Source organism: Crocuta crocuta, unplaced genomic scaffold, assembly GCF_008692635.1.
Source record: "Crocuta crocuta isolate KB4526 unplaced genomic scaffold, BGI_CrCroc_1.0 scaffold51, whole genome shotgun sequence".
Lineage (NCBI taxonomy): Eukaryota > Metazoa > Chordata > Mammalia > Carnivora > Hyaenidae > Crocuta > Crocuta crocuta.
The window spans coordinates 2518633-2541702 of NW_027527624.1; the positions used below are offsets into that span (position 1 = coordinate 2518633).

The window sequence follows — 23070 nt, forward strand, 5'->3', positions numbered from 1 at the left end:
AGTTCCTCAAACTTTGCTCTCAATGTTTCCACCTGTTACAGGCAGGCTCCAGTTGGCAGACCAGCGCAGGGCCGGGTCTGCTTTGAGGACACCTGGCACCTTGTTAGTAATGTCCCGCTGAATTCCAACCTCTTTTTTTAATAAGATTCCCAGGTGGTTCCTGTGCACGCTCAAGTTTAAGGACCTGCCTTAGAGAAAACAACTCCGTATCAGGTGGTCGGATCCTTCATCTCATTTCCCTTGGGCTGGTCCCTTTAGGTCTGAGAAAAGGGTTACATTTTTGCTGGTGCAACCGGTCATGTCCGCTTCCAGGTTACAAAACTACATTCCCCAGCTGCCAGGAAAACGTCTTTTAACCCGCCTGCAGGAGAGAAACTCTACACGGGAAGGCAGCTTCTAGAAATTCTGAGTAGCCTCCGTTCTCCGCTTTGATCTGGCCCAACAGCCGGGGCAGCCCGGCCGACCGCGCTTCCTTCCCCGGGGTCGCTCATCTGCCGAGCTGCATTAATGAGATCCGTGTTGAGCGAGTTCCAGGGTCCGCCGAAGATCAAAGGCACAAAAGAATCCCCCAACCCCTCCTCCCCGGTGACTATTTGGTCTCTATCAGCAGAGGGTAGAGTCAACTCCCCCGCCCACGCCTGGATGGGGAGGCGGGGACACCAGGGGGTAAGGNGGCGCCCGAGCCCTCGCCGCGGCGGCGCTCGCGCTGGGATAGCCATCCGGGCTCGCTTTGTGGCCGCTGTCCCCCTGTCGCGGCGAGCGCCTCCGGCTGGGGCGCACAAGGAGGGGGCGCGCTCCCAAGACCCCCGCCGCCCTCCCCCAGCCCGGGGGAAGAATGTGTCCCCAGCTGTTCTCCGCTCGCGAGCGCTGCGCGCAGAAGTAAGGAACTTGGAGGCAGGGAGACAAAGGCTGCAGTTGGGACGGATGAGTTAGAGACTCGGGTTTGGGCAAACAAAAGGTGCGAGGGACGCGAAGGGGGCCAGGCGATGGCAGCCGGGGAGCCCCGCGGGCTCGGGTTCCTGGGAGTCGCGCCGTGACACGCATGGTTTCCCCGGGCCGTCTGCTGGGCTGACTTCCGCGAGCCGGACGCGGCACTCGGGCAAGTTGGGGAGCGCCCCGGAACAATGGACAACTTCTTCCCCGAGNCCGCGCGCGCGCTGGGACCCTGTCCTCAGCCCGGGGGGCGCCTGCGGTCAGCCCCCGGGGAGTCTCCGGAGGAGGAAGCCGAGGCAGGTTTTGTTTTGTCCCGCGCTCCGGGACGTGGCGAAGGTGAGCCTCCTTCCGCGCGGGTGGCTGGCTCACCGGGTGTCCCCGGGGCGCCCCGACTGCCGGGGTGCGGGAAGCCCAGTCAGCCGTTCCACGGGGACGTGCCTTCCTCCGAGAAAGTTCTGGTCTGGTATTTCCTTTGCAAAACGTGCCGGCTTCCTGTGAGAGGGGCGCAGACCCTTCCAGAGGAGACGGCTTAATGAAGTGCGAGAAGGGAGGCGAGGGTTTAATCATTCACTGTGTGCTCCAGCCTTCGGGACCTTTGGAGCCTAGGTTGTAGCTCTCCCCAAGATGTGTTCGTTCTGCGCTTCACATCATTCCGGACGCAGAGATCAAAAGATCATGTGCGCTGCCCACGGTCCTTGGCAGATTTTGAATTCGAATTTAAAGAACATCGTTGGGGGCAAACGGTGATTATTTTTAACGTTTAAGCTGATGCCCCGTTTAGGGTCATTGAGGGCGGGATACACGCTTATTTGAAACCCATGACTTGGGAACCTTCCCTCCACCCCCCACCCCCCCCGGGATGGGGGAGTTAACTGCGGTTTCTTGGCTCTCTCTCCTTTCTTGGTTCTGTTTATTTAATAAATACTGTTTAAGTTTGAGGTTTGAAGTGGCTCAAAGTAAACTTAGTTGACTTAAGGGAGTCTGATGTGACTTTCATTGGAAGCCATTGGATGTTTTGTGAATCCAGGTCAGATTTGGAATCTTCCAGCAAATTAGATTGGTGAGGGTTTGCCTCTGTTCTCTAACTTGCTTTATCAGATTTAATTGGATATAATATTTCAAGTCGTTCAGCCTGCTGGACGCTTACTTTACTCTTAGACAACTGCATTTAATGGCCAAAGTAATAAATACATTCTTGCCTAACAGTAATAATCCACTTTTTTCAAAGTGGCATCTCCTATGTGATACCCACATTTGCTGTGGGAAGCAGACTGGAATGGAATTATCCAGTAATTCATATTTTTTGACTTTTAAAGAAATCTGTGGTTGAGTCTGTAGCATTTTTGTTTTTAACCCATAGACCTTTGTTTTCCTGACTGTAAGAAAACACCAGAACTTTTTACAGGAGTTGCAGGTTAGCCAAAGATGGACCAGTGGGCTGTGTTTAATTGCTTTCATCTGTAAGAAAACCTAGGCTCTGCCTGCGGGACACATAAGTCCCCTTGAAGCCTGTTTTTGGACGGGGGAGGGGAGGGGGCTTGGGGCCTCCCCCTGGGAAGAACTTTGCCCCCTAGTGCAAGTGGGGGGGACTGCAGGATATGTGTGGCATCTGTGATGGGCCCTCACATCTCTGAAAGATTCTTTTTTCCTTCCACCATACCTTGGTTCAGTGTAAGGAGACCTGGTTGTTGGATTTTATTTCAGTGATTAATACATAATATTGAAGTTGGCCTTTGGCGATCATCTATCTACTCCATCCCCTTCCATTTTCTAGATGATGAATCTCAGCCTAAAGATGTTAAGTCACTTGCCCAAGATTTGAAGAGCTTATTACAGAATCCAGAGCAGTTTTTCTCAGTTGCTGGTGACTCAAGTATTTTGGGGAGATTTTCAGTTATTTAAAGTTATGCTTTTAGGGCGCCTGGGTGGCTCAGTAGATTAAGCATCCGTCTTGGGCTCAGGTCACGATCTCACAGTTGGTGGGTTCAAGCCGTGAGTCTGTGCTGACAGCTGAGAGCCTGGAGCCTGCTTCAGATTCTGTGTCTCCCTCTCTCTCTCTCTCTCTGCCTCTCCCCTGCTCAAAATCTGTCTCTGTCTCTGTCTCTCTCTCATAAATAAAAACATTTAAAAAATGAGAAAAAATAGTTATGCTTTTAATTTTGTGATGTACTTGTACAATATTAATTTCTAATCAACCTTCAGAGTTCTACCCCTAATTGTAACGACCTTGGGAGGCCATCAAGGTCAATCAGCGAGGCAACACGGTACTGTATGAATTAGAAACAAACTCCTGATACAGATCCCGTCTGTCTCTGTTAGTGGCTTATGACAGACCATCTTTTTGTTAAATTCTGTGAAATTCTCCAGTGAAGAAAATCTATTAATGTCCTGTTAGGGTAGAAACAGTAACTGGAAGTGATATATTTCCAAGGACAGCAAAACTGTAGGGACTCCTCGCTGAGTAGCGGTCCTGATAACCGGTGTCTTTCTGCTAACTTCTTCCATTGTGACTTAGGCATCGTCACTTGTTGCATGCTGACAACAATTTGAGGCTAACTAACACTAGCAATTAAAAAGAGAAAAAGAGAACAAGATGTTGCATGTATTAGCTCTCTGTGAGCAGGGCCGGACAATAAGAGAACGGGAGCTCCTTGTGACTAGCAGCCACTGCTTAGAGCTAGACCGGGGTTTCTCAAACCGGGTGCAATTGACATGTGGCTCTGTTCATTCTTTGTGGTTGGGAGGCTGTCCTGTGCATTGTGGGGTGTCGAACAATACCACTGGGAGAGGTGGCACCCCTACCCGCTAGGTGCTAGTAGCCTCCCAGGTTGTGACAACCAAAATGATTGCAGACGTTGCTTCCTGAGACCCTGAGGGTAAAGTCCCTCCCCATTGAGAACCGCGGAGCCAGCCCATAGAGCGTTGCCTCCTGGAATTCATTCCTGTGCGTGTTGCAAGCACACCTTCCTGCCCGCGCTTGTCTGCTTTAAATAGCCACCAGGGCTTTTTTACTGCCGGCCAGTGAGATGCCCGTGAGGCTGGTGCCGTCACCCGATGGCTACTGATTTCAGAATGTTCCTCGGGTTGGGAGAAGCCGGGTGCCCTACGCTCCCTGACTGCGGCGCAGTTCCTTCATGGCCTTACATTTTCATGGCTTCTGTCAATGAAATCGTGTGTGTGCACTTCTGGGAAAACTTGATTTTTCAGCGTTTGGAGTAGTTAAAAAGTTTAACAGAAACTACGTTGAGGTATGTCTGTAACCGGAAGCAATTTTTTTTTTAAAGCAAACAGAAAAGGCTCAACCAAGTGGCAAGATTATTTTGCAAACATGTTGTTGATATTGTGAAGTGGATGGGGTTTCCGTGTCCCCCGGGGGCCAGGTAGGCAGCGAGGGTTGTGGAGGCCGGGTAAGTACCAGCTGAACACATAAAGGGGCTCCTGTATTTCTGTTTTCTATTTTGGGAATAGGTGTGGCCGTAGCAAAAGATCTCCTGAGGATTATTGATGGAAGGTATAGGACTGCTTGATTTTCAGAATAAAAATGTAAAATGTCCGTAAGTATCACGAATACAAGCATCGAAGGCAGGTTATTAATGTCTTGAGATAAATTGTTGGTGAAAACATCCCAGCTGCACCTATTTCTTGCTCTTCACGTGGAATCACCTTCCTTGTTGCCACTTAATTTGGGAAGGTGTCTTGGTATTGATTGTTCACCTCGAGTTCAATAGCGTTTTAAGCTGGAAGTCATTTTTGAGGCTATTTCTCTCCCCCCTTTGATTTTTGTTTTGTCTCAGGTCTCAGTGATATTTATTGCCTTGGTTTAAAAAATAAATTAAGTCTTATTTTCCGGGGGCTCCTTGTTTCAGCAGATCCTTAAGCACTGACCCCAGTGCTTAAGGCTTGGTTTGCATGAGAACCAGCTGGGGTGCATGTTGAAAACCTAGCAACTCAGTCTGGGGCTGGAGCTCTGGGATCTGCATTTCTAAAAAAGCGGGCACCCTTCTCCGGGTGTGACTACTCCATGAGGTCCCCCAGCCTTCACCAGGCTGTTTGCTGGGGATGTCTTTTTTTCTTTTTCTTTTCTTTCTTTTTTTTTTTTTTTAACTTTGTTGGAGTTATAGTGCCTTGTCTTTTCTGCACATCCAGTCAAGGTTTATGTTGTCACATACTCATTTTTTGGCCCCTTCCATGTTAGGGACATCAGAGCCCCGGGGGCAGCTGCAAGCTAGACACTTGTCACCAGCAGGGAGCCCTGATCTCCCTGGCCTGGCAGGGAGGGACTATTCTCCCCATATCCTGTGGCTTGCTGTTCTCACCTCTCAAATCAGGCAGGAACCAGCATGGGCGGGGCCTCCACTATTTAACCAGAGTGGGGGTAGGGGAGAGGGGTGTTTGCTTTTTGAGCTCTGCTGGTCTTAAGTGGGGTCACCTCTAAGGACCCTCACCTTGAATGTGCTCTTCTATTGAAATTGATAGGAAATAAGAGACTTTGTTTTTTTAATTAAACAATTTTTTTAAATGTGTATTTTTGAGGGAGACAGAGCACAAGCAGGGGAGGGGCAGAGAGAGAGGGAGACACAGAAGCCGAAGCAGGCTCCAGGCTCTGAGCTGTCAGCACAGAGCCTGACTCAGGACTCGAACTCCCCAATTGTGAGATCATGACCTGAGTCAAAGTCGGACACTCAACCGTCTGAGCCTCCCCAGGCGTCCCTATGGTTTTATTTCTTAAATTTGGTTTTTATTGAAGTGTAATTAACATACAGAGATATATTTCAGCTGTATGCTAGAAGAATTCCAATGTGTTACTACTCCATGCTCATCACCAGAAGTATACTCTTACTCTTCTTTATTTCTGTCTGTAAGGATACCTTCTTGATGAGTTTCAAAATTTTGCATTCAGAGTAACTGCTATGGAACATTTTTGAATCATCTGCAGGGAACATTCAAGAATGAGCAAACACCGACATCTACTTAAGCTTGGCAGTACTTACCCACACCTGAATGCCCCCTGGAATGAAAAGTACTTCATCCTTAAAAGTAGAAAAGATGTAGCTTTGGGGAACCCAGCTGCAGCCCCCCCCCCCCCCCCCCCCCCCCNACCTTCCTGGGCTTTATTTCTGTGGGGATGATAGTGTCAACCTTGCATGATGATTAGAATTTGAGACTTGGCACATGGCAGGTGAGTAAGAAGAGATTAGTTACAGTATCTTAGAAAGTAAGAGTGAGTGGCTCTTGATGGTGAATGAAATTCCAGAATTCAGCAGGGCAGGGAGACCTTGACCTTAGCGCTGTTGCCCAGTATTGTTTCTTCTGCTAGACTGCATTTATACATTTCCTCCCCTTCAACCTGTACACTTCTGGCAGATTTTGCCTTTCCAGAATTCTGTCTGAAGCATGTCCGTATTGCTTATAAAATCAAGCTCACATTCCTTAGTCTGATTTTCCAGGCCTTCTGATCTTGCAACTCCCTATTAATTTCCCCGTGTGAATTCCACCCTGGAGATCTCTTACCCATCCTTCTCTACACCTTTGTGTGTGCTGCACTCTCTGCTGATTGGTGTCCTGCCTGACTGGTGCCTTTTTGAAACCATCCCTGACTGGTCTAGTTCATGCCGCCTCCCCCTCCTCCCCCGCACCTTTCTTTCCTCTGACCTTGGCTCTGCCTCTTTCTGTCCTGGTCTCATTAGGAATTTACCCTGGTTTGCTGGAGGGTTTACTTATCTTTTTCTTTTTCTCCCTCTCAAATGAGTAAACCAAGCCTCCACAGGTTAAATATGTCATTTGTAAGTTTTATCACCTCCTTTGCACTGAGACGTCCTTAAGGATGGGATTCTCTCTCTTTGTATAGCCTTTTTGTCCCCCAAGTACAGATCCTTTTATGGTGAGAGGGGCGATGCTTCTAATGTTTTTTCCTTGATTGTGAAGCATTGACAATTCTTGGAGGACAATAATAAATATGGCTCACGTTTACTGAGAGCTTACCACGTGCCAGGCATGTTCCTGAGTGCTGGGCATTCAGTAACTCATGTAATCTATTTGACATCTCAAGGAGTAAGTCCCCATAGAGGAAGAAAGTGAGACACAGGTCAAGTAAGTGGCCGAGCGTCACACAGTCAGAAAGTGATCATTAGGAATCGGACACAGACCTGTGTCTCCAGAACCTCCCTACTCTTCACTGTCACTCTTTTCTGTCCTGTTGATGTCATTTGCCTTCTGCTTATACAATTGTTTCTATGCTCTTTGAAGTGCAGTAGGCAATTCGTTGGTGATTTTTGAGTTAAATTGCACAGGGTTTGGGTTAACAGGTAATCCACACTCCAGAAACCTTGAAACCCAGAGGAAAATTAAATCCCGCTGTTAATTTTTATCTGGTTTGCTTTTTACTTAAAGAAGACATACCTTCTGTTTTCTTGCAAAATGTGGCTTCTAAAGCGGCCGGCCCTGACCTCATGAGGACGGTAGGAAGATTTATGTATTAAGACTCTTTGAAAACTAGCTTTGTGAGATGTGTTTATTACAAGAAAGGGTAGGACTCATTTGTTTCCCCAGTTCTAGCTATCAATTATGGCAGTGTTTGCCTTTGAGGTTTTCTGATGGAATCTTCTCTTTCAATCCAGGATTCTGGCAACTTTCCCAGCGTTTCTCCGATTCGGTTGTGTTTTGCTTCAGCTTATTAATGCTCGTCGAGTGATCACTGACAGTACAACTGGACATTTCTCAGAGCATTCCTTGGCTAAAACGGTTTGCTGCCTTGCCGAGAGCTCTTTGGGGAAAATGCGACCGCCCGGTCTAAAGAATGCAACTTGAGTCCCCAGTTTAAATCTGGCGTCTCCTGTCACGTGACAGCCTATCACCTGACTCTGCCAGTTCCGGGGAAAGGTGTTGGAGTTCTTGTCTGTTGAAATACAGCCAGAGAGAGGGAGTGGCACATGGGGTTGTAAATTTAATACCTTCACCGGAGCTGCAGTATCGGTTCCGCAGGATTAAAACCGTCTCTGTATAAAAGCATTTTATGTGTGATTTTTTTTATGTGCATTATTACAAAGGAAAGGTAGGCAAGGTTGAATTTTTGCACTTTGGAGTAGGTTTGCTTATTTTTGCTACTTATTTGTCATTTAGAGGTGAAGATTTGGAGGGTGCTGGAGTAGATTGTAAGCTTTTAAACGTGGCTTCTTACCCAACATTGGGTCCTAAAAGAAATCTGTAATTCTTTTAAATGTCTTTTTTTTTGGTCCCTTAATAGCATTTGAGGAGTACCCACTGACAATGGTATACATTATGGAGAGAAGTGGCCTTCTCTGCAAGAGCATGTGTTCGTGAAGTCTACTTTTTCTGTGTTAAAATTCACTTTAGAAGTTCTTCCATAGACCACATGCTCGTGTGTACCTAACGTTAGTGAATTCTTGGTTTTATTAGCTTCATAGATATTTAAATTACATTTAAGGGAATATACTTAGAATTAGGAATGTTCATGCTCTTCCATAGACCACATGCTCGTGTGTACCTAACGTTAGTGAATTCTTGGTTTTATTAGCTTCATAGATATTTAAATTACATTTAAGGGAATATACTTAGAATTAGGAATGTTCATGCTTTAAAAAACTTTCATGGACGTAGATTTACTCTGTCATCAGTAAATGACGTTGCCACGTCGAAAGTAACGTACTGTTTGCCACAACATTCTTAATTTCTTCTCTCCTTCTTCCAGCAAAGAAAATGTACTAAATTTAGGAAATGCTATAAGTAAGAGACAGAAACTCCCTGGGTCCTTTTTTTTTTTATGTTTGTTTAATTTTAATGTTTAATTTTTGAGAGGGAACTGGGGGAGCAGAGAGACCGGGGGCAGAGGATCGGAAGTGGTCTCAGCACTGACATCATACAGGCCGGTGTAGGGCTTGAACTCACAAGCTGTGAGATCCTGACCTGAGCCAAAGTCTGCTGCTTAACTGAGCCACTCAGGTGCCTGCCCCCTGGGTCCTACATTTAATGTTTTGGAATGTGTGTTTTCTGTGCCTCCGCATATCTGTTTCTATAAAAGCGCACCTGTAATGTTTTTCATTTAAGAGTTGAGAAAAGTTTTAATTGTCACAAAACTTGCAAGTGTCATCTTCAGGGCCGGGGGCAAGACTACAAAAGCGGACCTCTATCACATATCCAAATATTTAAAAGTTGTAAGTCAGGCTTACAAACTGGTAAATAAGATGCCTTTGCCTACCTTGACATATATACCTTCATGAGGACACAGTCAAAAAGTTTGTGTAAAGCTGTGTTTTTTATTGCCCAAAGTCAGCAGAATATCAAAGGTAAAAGAAAATGACAGTGCACATGTGTGGCCATTCTGTTGATAGGCCAGTGATTTTTGCATGAGTAATAGACCATATAGTCCGTAATATATTTTCCATAAATCTATTGCCCATATTTCATCAAAATCACTAAATTATAGGGTTCTTGTCAAGATTTTTACAGTTTATGTTTTATTGGCAGTAACACCAAAGTAAAAGATCTTTCTTGAGTCATCGTGATTCCTGGATTGTTTTTTAATTAACTTAAAAATTAAAGGCCTTGGGAAAGGCCTGCATTGTAATGTAGGACAGTAGTTTTGACATTGTCAAAAAAAATTCATACAGAAATATTTATTTTTCTTTTTTAATTGAAGCATAATTAGCAGTGTTATTAGTTTCAGGTGTGCAGTATAATAAATCACCAAGTGTACATTGCTCAGTACTCATCAAGATCAGTATACTCTTAATCCCTTTTATCTATTTCACTCATACAGCAATATTTTGATTAAAAAAAGAATAGGGTTACGTGTGATCATGGATATTGCGGAAGGTACTAAAGATTTTCATTATGTAAATCATATCATTAATACTGTGTATTTTCATTATTAAGCTTGCCCATGCTGTGTACATTATAAAGAAAACAAGTTAATTCATTAAAAATCTGTTTTCAGTGTTTATATTTGAAAAAGAGAGAATGCGGGTAGGGGAGGGGCAGAGAGAGAGGGAGACACACAATCTGAAGCAGGCTCCAGACTCTGACCTGTCAGCACAGAGCCCAACTCGGGGCTCGAACTCACGGACCGCGAGATCGGACACCTAACCGACTGAGCCACCCAGACACCCCCAAAAATCTGTTTTCAGATGAAACTATACCTTAATGCGTCTTGGCTACAAAATAATCTGCATAAAAATGTGTTTGGGGATTATGTGTATGTGTATATATGTGTTTGGGGATTATGCGAAGGAATCTTTTCCTTCCTGGTCTTGTAAATGTTTTTATTTCCATAATCTGATGTTTTACATATTTTCTTGAAATTTCAGTTTTGTTGAATGTTTCACATATCATTTCTGTTTGATGCAATTTTTCTCTAAAATTTTAAGAGCACAGTTTTTGAAAGTGAAACAGCCAAGTTCTGTTTGGAGTTTTTGGAAGCTTTTGCTAGTATTAATAGTAAACAGTTGTTCACATCAAATAACTCATAACCGTACATACAAAATAACATTTTCCACCAACGACCATGATTCATTCTTTGAGGAGCTCCTGTTTGTTTGCTACATTTATTATTATTTTTGTCATCGTGACATGCAGCGCGCACTCTAGAGCCTACAGTTCGAATTAGGAGTCCTATGTGGCCGGGTCTAAGAATGATCCTGCCCATTCCTCCTGGGCATGTATCACGATATATATGACCATTTTGGGTTGTTTCTAGTTGTTTGCTTTTCTAGAAATCAGCACGTGAACGTCCTTAAACCTAGATCATTGTACCCTTGTTTATTTCTTGAGGCTAAAATTTCCCGGGAGTGGAGATGTTTGATTAAAGAGTTTGCTCATTTTTACTCTGATTATTGGGCAGCGAAAGTTTTATGAGAGGTGTCAGTGTGCCTTACATACAGAAAGCTCTGTGGAGAGACCCGGTCCTGGTGTCTTTATGATGGGGATTTTGTGACCTCTAATTAGAATCTTAATGACATACATTGTTTCACAAAGGAACTAGATTGCCGGGGCTGTTGTCAAGTTCTCCTCTGAGCTGCAGTGGGGAGTCGGTTCTCAGTGAACTTCGAGCTGTGCCGCTGCTTTATATCAGGCTCTCAGAAAATCCCTGTGTGGGTGCTGATGTTTAATTAAAGTCAAAGGACCTGGCTTTACGTTGCCTGGAGAGCCTTAATTCTCATTCCTTTTGTATTGTGTGTTAACCCTGAGCCAAGTTACCAGGTGGTTGTTCTAACTGAGGGATTTAGGTAACCTACAATACTCTGTGCGTGCGTGTGTGTGTCGGGGGGGGGGGGGCTTTAAAGCTTATTACCCCCAGGAAATCTTTCCATGGACTTTGAAATAAGTGTTATTAAGTGCTAGTGCAAGACGAAAGTAACACTATACTGTTTACAGTGCGTACCATTGTCATTCAATACTGGTTTGCATCAGGGCACCTTGGTGGCTCAGTGGGTTAAGCATCCTACTTCAGCTTGGGTTACAATCTCAAAGTTTGTGAGTTCAGGCCCCACGTTGGGCTTTGTGCTGACAGCTCAGAGCCTGACGCCTGCTTCGGATTCTGTGTCTCCCTCTCTCTCTGCCCCTCCCCTGCTCATGCTCTCTTTCTCTCTCTCAAAAATAAACATTAAAAAAATTTAATACAGGTTTGCATCTGCTTATTCCCATCCATATTTTGTTCTTCTAATGATGTGAGCTAAGCCTTTCTGGGATGCTGAAAAATCCAACAGGATCTTCCTGCCATCCCTCAGGATCTCAGCGGGACTGGATGCAAAGGGGATTTCTTTGACGGAAGCTAAGATGTCTGGGGCCACTGAAAGTGTCCTCGGCGAGTCCGGAGTGGAGCCAGGCGTGGCGTGGCGGCAGTGAGGGACTCATCCAGGCAGAGGGTGTGATGAGAAGCAGGGCAGGCAGCTGGCAGTTTCCACCCGTGGGCTTGTCACTCCGTGAGGGGCCACGTGCTCAGGTCCCGTGGCCGTGCACACCACTGGGAACAGTGCGCAGAGAGATGGAGAAGCGTCCCTAGATTCTTGCCTTCATCTGGTCCTGGGTTCTGCCTCTCTGGGAGGAGTGCTCAGCGAAGAGGAGCCCAGTATGGAAGCGAGGGGAGCGTTTTCCCGTTATTTCTTACTGGGCAGGGCCTCTTTCTTCCTGCTCCTCATTGCTTCTGGTCCTGTGCTTTGCAAACAGATAGTTTCTTGGGCACTGGGGAAAGAAAAAGAGACATCCTATGGAAGGGAACTCTCTTTAGCTTTGTTAATCCCTCCCCCGCGAGGAGCCAGCTGCTCCAGGCACTGGTCTGTCCCCAGCTCCCCCAGCCCAGCACTCTGCCTGAACTGCCTTCACTTCCTTTTGCTCCGCCCCTGATCTTGGCACCTCTTCCCTTTTGTAATTAAAATAGGAGTTGATAGTACTTCCCCGTATTCTCACCATCCGCCAGGAGAGCAAAGAATTTCTCCACACACAGATTTTATTTCTTTATAGCTCCTGGTTTTTCAATGAAAAATCTCTTCTTGCTCTTGTTTTTTCTTTCACCAAGAACGTGCATACTGTGTGACCAGTGTTTCACCAAGAAGCCCGTGAGCTGTGCTTACGAGTGTAAGAGATTTTTTTCTTGCTTAGTTTATAGATATGAAATCTGTGTGTGCATCCATGTGCATGTAGGGTCCCACACCCGCACATATATGTAACACGTGTGCGTGTACATGCGTTCCACATGTGTATATATATATGCGCACACGTGTGTGCTAGATTTAGCCTCATAGTTACACACTGAGGCAGCCACAGCTGTTGATGTGGGAAATGAAGCCTCTTCCCCGAGGCCATGCTGCTGAAGGGTTTTGTCCACATGTAGTTAGGTGAATTGTTTGCTCTTCAGAAGTAGTCGCCAGTAGGCAGGATTTCTGACCCACTTACAGTTTTCTAAGAAGATAAAAAGTTATAAGCCGCCTCCCCACCTTTTCACACATTACATGCCTTGCTGGGACAGGGTCCTCAGAAAAACGCCTTGCTAATCATAGACCTTGCGTTTCCTTAAGATTTTCATTCTTCAGGGATTCTCTCAAATGCAGGTGCCTGCCGTGTTCAAAGAAATGAAGCCTGGGGGCATCGTGCATTTTCTTTTATCTAGTTTAACTAGTGAAACTGTATTGATCACTTGCAGGTACTAATTCAATGAATCTGCCAATAGTCATATGCGGTTGACACCATTCTCTTCTCTCTTACGTATAAGAATAGAGTCTCAAAGAAATTAAGTAATTTGCCCAAGTTCCCAGAGCTGGGAAATGGCAGAACTGGAATTTGGACCCAAAGATCTCGAGTTTTGGGGAACTCAGATTCATTTGGAGGTGATGTCAGTAGTTTGTGTAGAAGGAGGTGAAGATAGCATCTGAGTTGAAATCATTAGGAATGTATATTTGCATCTCCGTAGAGAGCAGACCAAAGTCAGGTGATACAAACCCAGGAAGAATTACCTGTTTTTGCCAGTGAGTGGAACAAGGAATGGAAATTTTCCTGTAATCAAACAATAAAAACATGACCCTGATTGTTTTCGTAGTGGGCCACCGAACGTTCATCCCGAGTGACAGCTATTGCAGGGGTTCTGCTGGGAAGAAGATTCAAAGGCTAGTTTCTTTTTTCTTTTTATTAAAAAAATGTTTTTAGGGGCGCCTGGGTGGCTTAGTCGGTTAAGCGTCCGACTTTCGCTTAGGCCATGATCTCGCGGTTCGTGGGTTCGAGCCCCGCTCGGGCTCTGGGCTGACTGCCAGCTCAGAGCCTGGAGCCTGTTTCAGTCGGTGACTCCCTCTCTCTCTGACCCTCCCCTGCTCACGCTGTCTCTCTCTCTCTCCTAGAAATAAATAAAACATTTTAAAATTTAAAAAATGTTTTTAATGTTTATTCTTGAGAGACAGACAGAGACAGAATATGAGTGGGGGAGGGGCAGAGCGAGAGAGGGACACCGAATCCTAAGCAGGTTCCAGACTCTAAGCTGTCAACATAGAGCCCGACTCGGGGCTCGAACTCATGAACCGCGAGATGACCTGAGCTGAAGTTGGACACTTAACCAACTGAGCCACCCAGGCGCCCCTCAAAGACTAGTTTCTATAAAATTTGTAGATTTCTGGGGAGAATTTCTACTGAAGGCCGAGGTCACATTGAATTTCCTAAATCATTTTTCTTGGCTTTGTGTGTTTGTGATCAAGTCCAGATTCCCATGAAGTGATGTTGTGACAAGGCGTGTTTGCTTTGGAATCAGCACGCAGTTTGTGAATCTTTCCTGTCATCTGCTTTGCTGATTGCTTCTGTCTGCCTCGCTGCTGTAAGTGGCTCTCGGCTGTCTGGTCATATTTCGGCATCTGCACCCCTCACATCTTCCTCAGCAGAGATGGATGAAAGCACCATCTCATTTAAGTTTAGGGATAAATCTTTTTTAGTAAAGACTTTCCTTTTTAGAGCAGTTTGAGGTTCACAGCAAGTGATAAGATCTTAAGAAACCATTTTGGAAATTGATTCTCCTTCTACTGACCTGAGATTTTTACTTGATAATTAATTAATGGTTTACATTTAAGTGAACTTTGCAAAGCTGTAATTCAGTGAGGGTAGCAATGTATTGGCTGCTGATGTTTTCCATTCCTAACGAATACAAATCTTATAGTTTAAAGAGAAATCGCTAGCATGAAAAATAAAGTGCTGGCATTGTTATATCAGCAGATACATTTTTTTTGCTCATAAAGTGTGTAGTCTGAATGTTGCTAAGGGTTTGGTAGATCATTATGGATGAGATTTGAATTTTATATAGAACAGTTGTTCTCAGCTGAACAGTTTGGCTTCCGGGGGGACACTTATCAACATCTGGAGACATTTTGGGTTGTTACTGATGTTGGCATTTAGTGGGTGGAGGTGAGGTCACTGCTGAACTTTCTGAGATGCACAGCACAGGCCCCCACAACGCAGACTGATTCAGTTCCAATGTCACTAGTGCCAAGACTGAGAACCTCTGATACAGAAGACGGACTTGATTCTGTAAAATTCTACCCTTTTGTATTTTAGTTGTCTGTTTCCTCAGGAAAATGAGGACTGCTAACATAATTTCCTGTAATGTGTCTTTTAGAATATCTGATTTTTTAATTTGATATTCCAGTTCTGTTTAGTATGGCTCAGTTATGTTATATATCTAGATTTAGAGTTCTGTTTATTCTGAAATTAATTCCTATGGCATCCATGAAAAATATATTCTTTTTAAAAATATTTTTTTAATGTTTATTTTTGAGAGAGAAAAAGAGACAGAGAGGGAGATACAGAATCTGAAGCAGGCTCAGGCCCTGAGCTGTCAGGACAGAGCCCGATGCAGGGCTTGAATTCACAAACCGCACGATCAGGACCTGAGCCAAAGTCGGATGCTTAACCAACTGAGCCACCCAGGTGACCTGAACAATACCTTTGTTCTAGGTCTGTGTATTTATACAGTGGGCTAGAAAGTTGTTATTTCCTAGGGCTTTTTAACTATAGGCTTCCTTTTGTCCTAAAAGGCAAAGGAATAAACAGGGCCATTTCCGTCACTGAGCACCAGGAGACCCGTGTGTAGATGTGACATAGAAGGAGCTGGAAGGGGCCAGAACTAGAGCTCTACCTTCAGGTCCTCTCTGCCACCACGTGATTATTTACATTCATTTCTTAGCACTTGAGTCACGGACCCTGATAACGTGTGAGGCAGCCTCTTACAAGGGGTGAGTGAACCTTTAGTGACAGACTCCACACTTTCTTCTTTTACTGCTTCTCCCTATGTTGATGAGTAAGTGTGTGATTTTTCTTTCGGCTTAATTTTCACCTAGCACGTTGTTTTCTTGCATGCCGATGAATTCTTGCAGCAGTGAATCACTGAACGCTTGGGGAGGGCGGCAGAAACGGCGGGCCAAACTGCAAAATAAATAGAAGAATGCTTCTAAGTTCACACCCTTCTTGTTCTCACCAAACCTTCGGGCAGGAGGAAAAGTGAGTTGGGTTCATCTTTAAAGTTCCTGGATTTAATCTGTGGTTTAGAAGTGAGGACTTCCCCCCCCCCACCCCCAAATCAGCTCTACTGAGGTATGATGTGGCATATAAAATTGTAAAATATTTAAAGTGTTAGGAGTTCTTCGAGTGTTCCTCCTTACCTTTTCTTTCCCACTAACAGGAAGACCAAGCAGGGAAATACTCTGGTTTTCTGTTGATTTTGTTGCTTTTTAATGTGGAAGGTGCCAGAAACGAGACCTCTGTCTAGATGAACGTTAGGGTCCTGCAGGTTTCTATTTGTTGATGGGGAAAGGACTCCAAATAGGAGTGTGAATTTGTTAGAACAAGAGTCTGTACCACTCTCTGTCGACGCAAAGTTCATTTACGAAGTGGATAATTTGTTGGGCATTAGCTGACCCTGATGTGGGATTAAGGACTCTGGACATGGCTCATGATGGGAATCTAGGCTGGGTAGGTTGGTAATGAGGCTTTAGCAATGACCTCCTCGCCAAGCCTTGGACCTACTACTCAGGGGACCGAGCCATTCAGCTGGTAAGGGATGTGTGCCAAGTACTTACTCATCAGCTCAGTTAATTCAGATTAATGATAAGAAACTTGAGTATGGTGAGGAATTTCTTTGCCTCAGAGATCACTGCTTGTTAAAGATCATCATTGACGGAATTCAGCGTGATTCAGTTGTGCAGATGGACCTGGTGTACTGTGAGGCTGAGGCAGCTAAAGTGGGCATCTGGCTGTAAGTGGGGTTCCTATCGCTGACNGACTTCAGCTCAGGTCATGATCTCGTGGTTTGGGAGTTGGAGCCCAGCTTTGGGCTGTGTGCTGACAGCGCAGAGCTTTGGAGCCTGCTTTGGATTCTGGGTCTCCCTCTCTCTTTGCCCCTCCCTCACTCATTCTCGTTCTCTCTCTCTCAAAAATAAATTTAAAAAATTTAGCAATGGTTAGAACAAACTTATATACGTGTGTGTGTGTATATATATGTGTATGTATATATAAATATATACATACACATACATATATATGTGTATATACATATATAAAAGGTGCCTTGGACTTGTCTAGAAGCTATAAACTTCTGAAACTAACAACAGCCATAATAGGACATTTATGAGATGCTTATTTGGTACCATTTATTGTGCTAATCCCTCCTCTGTATCATCTCACTGAGTCTTTCTCTTGTTAGGAACAATTGCTAATCCCATCTAGGGTTGAACAACCTGTTGCTTAGAGAGGTTAACTCAAGTCACATAGCTAGTACTTGGGATTCCAAGTCCCGTCTGGTCTAACTCCAGAGACTGTGTTCGTTTCTTCTAAGTTCGTATCTCAGGAGTTTACCCCTCCTCCCCAGGCCAGGTGGATTGGCAGTCTGGAAGGCTGGCTGTGAATTTATCTAATGTTGGCACTTTTCCTGCTGTAATGTGACACCNTTTGTGTATCTACTTGAGGGTGTGTTTTGTCTGGGACTCTCTCAAATACAGGATCTATCTAAGCTACAAACTCCATATTCACAAATAAAACAAAAACAGTGACTTGGCAGAAATGACAAGTCTGCAGAGTTAACGCGGCCACGTAGCTTCCTCAGGTACCCCCGGTCCCCATGAGGAGAGAGTCATGAGACGTTTGGATTGGTTGCTTTGCTGGCCGCTCTCTGGTCCCATGGATTTACTGATGATGGATATTAGGTTCCTCCGTGAATGGGCATTGCAGGCCTCATAGGGGATTCCAACAGCTCATGAAGCTTCCTTGGGAAGGTGGTCACAGGTCAGAATCACACGGAGAGGCTGCGTGGAGGGTCACCGGAGGAGACTCTCGCCAGTGAGCTTTCTCAGCCTGGCCACCTTCACGCTGAAATATTAAGGTCTTCATCACTCTGTCAGGAGCACATAAAAGTTGTTCGTGTGCCTTTGTCTTTTCTGCCCTTTTTTTTTTATTTTTTATTTCTAGGAGAGAGAGAGAGAGAGAGAGACAGCATGAGCAGGGGAGAGTCAGAGAGAGAGGGAGATACAGACTCTGAAATAGGCTCCAGGCTCTGAGCTGGCAGTCAGCACAGAGCCCGACGCGGTGCTCGAACCCACGAACCGCGAGATCATGACCTAAGTGAAAGCCGGACGCTTAACCGACTAAGCCACCCAGGCGCCCCAATAGCTTTTTTCTGGCCTTTTTTTATTGCCCAAGTCTGTGTTCCCAGGTGCCCGCTTGCTGCGAGGAGCCCAGGCCCGCGGGGGGTGGTATATTGTTTCTTGCCTTAACGGGAACGATAAAGCGGCCTTCAACCTTGAGCTACAGTGACTAACCCACGTTATGGAGGTTGTTCCTTCCTCCGTGTCTCCTGCATCTCCTCCTCGGTTCTCACACCTCCTCAGCAGCTGTGTCCCACGGCCTCCCCCGCCTCCCCCAGTCTAGGTCAAGGCTTTGCTTTGCCTGTTGAACTTGGAGCTTTTTTTTTTTTTTTCCAGCCTCATTTCTGAACTTAAATACATAGGTGTCATACTTCTCATTTGTCTCTCTCGTTCTGATTCCGCTTCTTGCGGTCCCTGAGGCNTCTCTGACCTATTGCTGTCCCGGGGTCTCGGTGATGACAGGTCTCATTTCCCTCCTACACGTGCAGTTTCTTAAATAATACATCATCCAGAGACCTATGGAGAAGACACTTTGATACCAGGGCTGAAACTTGCAGTTCATCGTTCAGTCTTGAGTTCCAGGCGGCCATGCAGGAGAACCAAACCTCACAGTTTGAAATGTTCACAAGCGTTTCATGGCACCAAGGCCTGGGTTCCTTCCAGAATTACCAAGTGGACAGCCCCCTGCTTTAGTGCTAGTCAAAGAAGACTTGGAGGTTACTCGAGGTTTGGGTGTTTAAAATTAATCAGCCAGAGTTTTCAGAGTGCATTATAGTGATCGCTGCTGGTCCCTCTTTTTGAGTTTTTAGCACCTTTCAATTTGGAGTATGAAACTTGCTTTATAACCGGGGGGAAAGCAACGGGTTTTGATGGAAGCACAGGGAGAAATGCAGGCTCCTTTTTGGTTGAACTTTATGAAAACCAGAGAGAAGATAGAATCAGTTTTATTTTGTTTTGTTTTTAGAAATAAACAGGATTTTGCATTCTAGTGTTCTCTTGGCCCCGGGCCAGGAAGCGTGCCTATAGCTCAGGAATCATCCCAAACCAAACTAATGGAAAAAGTCTGACTTGCTGGCGGCTGAAATTCAATATAGAGGCAGCGACATGGGTGTGTGTGGGTGTGTGCGTGTGTGCACTCGTGCTGGGGCAGGATGTCGGCAAAAGACGTTGGAAGCCTTAATCCCTGGCAGCTATAAATAGAACACTTAACTTGGGTGGCTACAATTCATGCTTTTAAAAAAGGGCTTTATTCTGTCATTTGGTCAGAATTAGGATATGATTCAGTAGGTTGTGTCCAAGACTGGCCTAAAAACAGGCACGTTTTCCTTTTGATTTGAGCCAACTTTAATTAAAGAGCCCAGCTGGACAAGCCCATTAAATAATTGAACCATTTACCTTCACAAGCTTCCTTTGAGTGGAGACATCATACACCAAATAATTCATTTTTTAAAAAATCTGTATGGGGGCGTGGACCACGTGACCTGCTGTCTGAAAGAGTTGCAAACACTGGCCCATAGGGATCCGCAGGTGAGGACATGAATGAAATGAGCCAGGTCGTGTGCATAGGGAATGGTGGGGATTCTGGTTAACTGGTGCTCGCGAGCCTGGGAGAATTCTAAACTCAGTGTTGGGGCACCTGGGTGGTCAGTCAGTTGAGCGTGTGACTTCGGCTTATGTCATGATCTCAAGGTTTGTGAGTTCAAGCCCCACATCAGGCTCTTTGCTGTCAGCACAGAGCCCATGATCCTCTGTCCTCTCTCTCTGTCACTCCTCTGCTTGTGCTCTCTCACAAATAATCAATAAAAAAATAAAAGACTCGGTGTCGCCAGGCCTTCTGGTTTTATTTTATTTTTACTATTTTTTTTTTTAATAGAGAATCTCAAGCAGGCTCCACACTCAGCATGGAGGCTGACGCAGGGCTGGATCCCATGACCCTGAGATCGTGATCTGAGCCAAAACCAAGAGTTGGGCGCTCAACTGACTGAGCCATCCAGGCGTGCCCAGGCCTTCTAGTTTTTAAAGAGACCAGATATGTAGATTTCTGTGAATCATCCTGATTTGTAAAATGTTGACAAGTAGTGAATGCATGTTGGTTTTTACTGCCTGAGCCAAACCAAACTTGACTGGGGCTTATACTAAACAGTGAGGAAGTGACGCTACTTAACTTTGGAGCAGAAAGAGGGAGTGGAATGGCTGTTTGCCTTTGAGTTAGTGTTAGCTGCTTCCAAAAAAATATTTGCTATGTTGTAAAACCATTTTTGCCAGGTGGTACGTAGGTTAAATTTCTGCATTTCTAGAATAGATCCCCATTTTATTCAGTCTTTTTGGCCTTTTCTTTATGTTTTACTTGGCTAATCCAGGGATAGAAGCTGGATAGTCTTGTCTGTTAAAGGGGAAAGTTTTATTTTCCAATTTTAAAACTACTCTTTTTTTATTTGGCAGGGATATGAGGTATGGAAGGTTGGATGCCATACGAGGGTCCTATCCTACTTCTCTTGGCCCCTGGTGTCCATTCAGCAAGAATGGAGTATGGTTTAGAAGGGAAGGCTGGGCAACAGGCTGCCTGGATCTCAGTGCTTGCTGGGTGGATGGCCTTGGTCAAGCTGCGTTCCTCTTCTGTGCTTCATGCTTCCCATTTGTAAGATGGCTTTGACTGTAATGCTGTAGTCTTAGGGGCACTTGGGTGGCTCAGTTGGGTGAGCATCTGGCTCTTGGTTTCAGCTCAGGTCATGATCTTATAGTTTATGTGTTTGAGCTCCTTATCAAGCTCCATGCTGACGGGGCAGAGCCTGCTTAGAATCCTTGCTCACTCTCTTTCTGCTCCTCTCCTTTCTCTTCCTCTCCATCCTCCCCCCACCACCTAAAAAATAACCAGTCTGTAGTTGGTGTTTTTTGTTTTTTTTTTTTAATGTTTCATTTATTTCTGAGAGAGAGAGACAGCGTGAGCAGGGGAGGGTCAGAGAGAGAGGGAGACACAGACTCTGAAACAGGCTCCAGGCTCTGAGCTGTCAGCACAGAGCCTGACTCAGGGCTCGAACCCACGAACCATGAGGTCATGACCTGAGCCGAAGTCGGACCCTCAACCAACTGAGCCACCCCAGTGCCCCAACCAGTCTGTAGTTTTAACATGGGCTGCCATAATAGAATCTCCCAGACTTGGTTGGGGGCGGTGGGTCTCAAACAACAGGCACTTTTTTTCTCACAGCCCTGAAGGCCATAAGTCCAAGATCAAGGTGCTGGCAGATTCAGTTTCTGGTGAGGACCCCTTTCCTGTCTTGTAGAGGGCTGTCTTCTGATTGTGTCTTTACATGGAGGGAAGAGAAAATTTCTGGTGTCTCTACATATAAGGATGAGGGCTTCACCCTTATGACCTAATTTAACCCCCAAATAACACCTGAACGGTTATTCCTCATTCACCCCCTCCCCCAGCCCCTGGCAATCACAGTGATCCATAGTTACCCATTCTGGATATTTCCTGTACATGAAATTGTACAATATGTGTCCTTTAGTGTCTGACTTCTTTCACTTGGCATGTTTTTAGTTTCAGCCATTTAAGAGCAAAGGTGAGTACCTCATTCCTTTTTATGGCTAAATAATATTCTAGTGTTGGCTCTGACTTTATCCACTGATATATTTCACAGATTATATATTTCTGTGTGTTGATTTCTATCCATCAAGAGGCCCCATTTACAGAGACTGGAATGGATGTATTGTGTTCTTAAGTCCAGTATCCTGGTAACTTTAATACAGTTCTACTTTGAACCTCTTTGAACAACTTTGAGTTGTTTAATAACCCTATATTTTAAAAAAATTTTTAATTTTTTTAAATTTAATTTTATGTATTTTAATGTTTATTTTATTTTTTATGTTTAGTTTGAGACTGAGACTGAGTATGAGTGGGGAGGGGGCGGAGAGAGAGGGAGACACAGAATCTGAAGCAGGCTCCAGGCTCTGAGCTGTCAGCACAGAGCCTGACACAGGGCTCGAACCTGCGAGATCATGTTCTGAGCCGAAGTTGGATGTTTAACTGACTGAGCCACCCAGGTGCCCCATAACTAATATATAAGTTTTTATATTGAATGCTTTATCCATACCTCACAAGCCAGAGGCTAAACCGTCTTCAGGAAACCTAATTGTAGTTTCATTCACAGGAGCCTGAGGCTCCTCTCCCAGGGGTCAGTCGGATTGTTCACGTCTGTGATTTAACAGCATTAATATCTGGCTCTATGTTGATTTCATCCTTTGTCTTAAATGTGGGCCAAATGATAAGAACGTATGGATTTTCCTCTTACAGTCACATAAGAGAACATTCAGAAGTGATTTTTTTTGCTTTAGTTTTAAGTGATTCATCAGGTTTTTGCTCTTCTTATAACAGGGGTAAAGGTAAGTTTTTATATTACGTTTTTTAAGGAATAGTTAAAGGTCAGGAAAAGGAGGTCACATGGATGTATGCTGTATGCATCCCCTTCCTTCTCAGCAACTCAGATGTGGAAATGCCAAAGCATTATTTCCCATATTTTTACCACAATAGTTTTAAAAGCCAAGCCTTAGGGGCACCTGGGTGGCTCCGTCAGTTAAGGGTCTGACTTCAGCTTAGCTCATGATCTCGCAGTTTGCGAGGTCAAGCCCCGCATCTGGCTTGCTGCTGTCAGTGCAGAGCCTACTTCAGATCCTCTGTCTCCATCTCTCTCTGCCCCGCCCCTGTACTCTCTTTCTCTTGCAAAAATAAACATTTTAAAAAAACAAGAAAAGCCCCAAAACTTATTTACCCACACAGAAGTTTTTTATTCTATGGATAGTGTTTGGTTTTTTTAAAAAAAATTTTTAATGTTTTATTTATTTCTGAGCGAGAGAGAGAGAGAGAGAGACAGCGTGAGCAGGGGAGGGTCAGAGAGAGAGGGAGATACAGAATCTGAAACAGGCTCCAGTCTCTGAGCTAGCTGTCAGCACAGAGCTCGATGTGGGGCTCGAACCCACCATCCATGAGATCATGACCTGAGCTGAAGTCGGATGCTAA

At 45.0% G+C, this 23070-nt stretch overlaps 1 protein-coding gene across 1 annotated transcript in view; it reads left to right on the top strand.

Moving 5' to 3' along the window:
• The first annotated feature begins 627 nt into the window (after positions 1 to 627).
• MYO10 (myosin X) overlaps positions 628 to 23070 on the top strand; it is a 236355-nt gene continuing 213912 nt past the window's right edge. The window contains exon 1 of the mRNA XM_077772062.1: positions 628 to 666. Within this exon, the coding sequence (XP_077628188.1) occupies positions 643 to 666 (24 nt within the window). The 5' untranslated portion in view covers positions 628 to 642. The remainder of the gene's footprint in view (positions 667 to 23070) is intronic.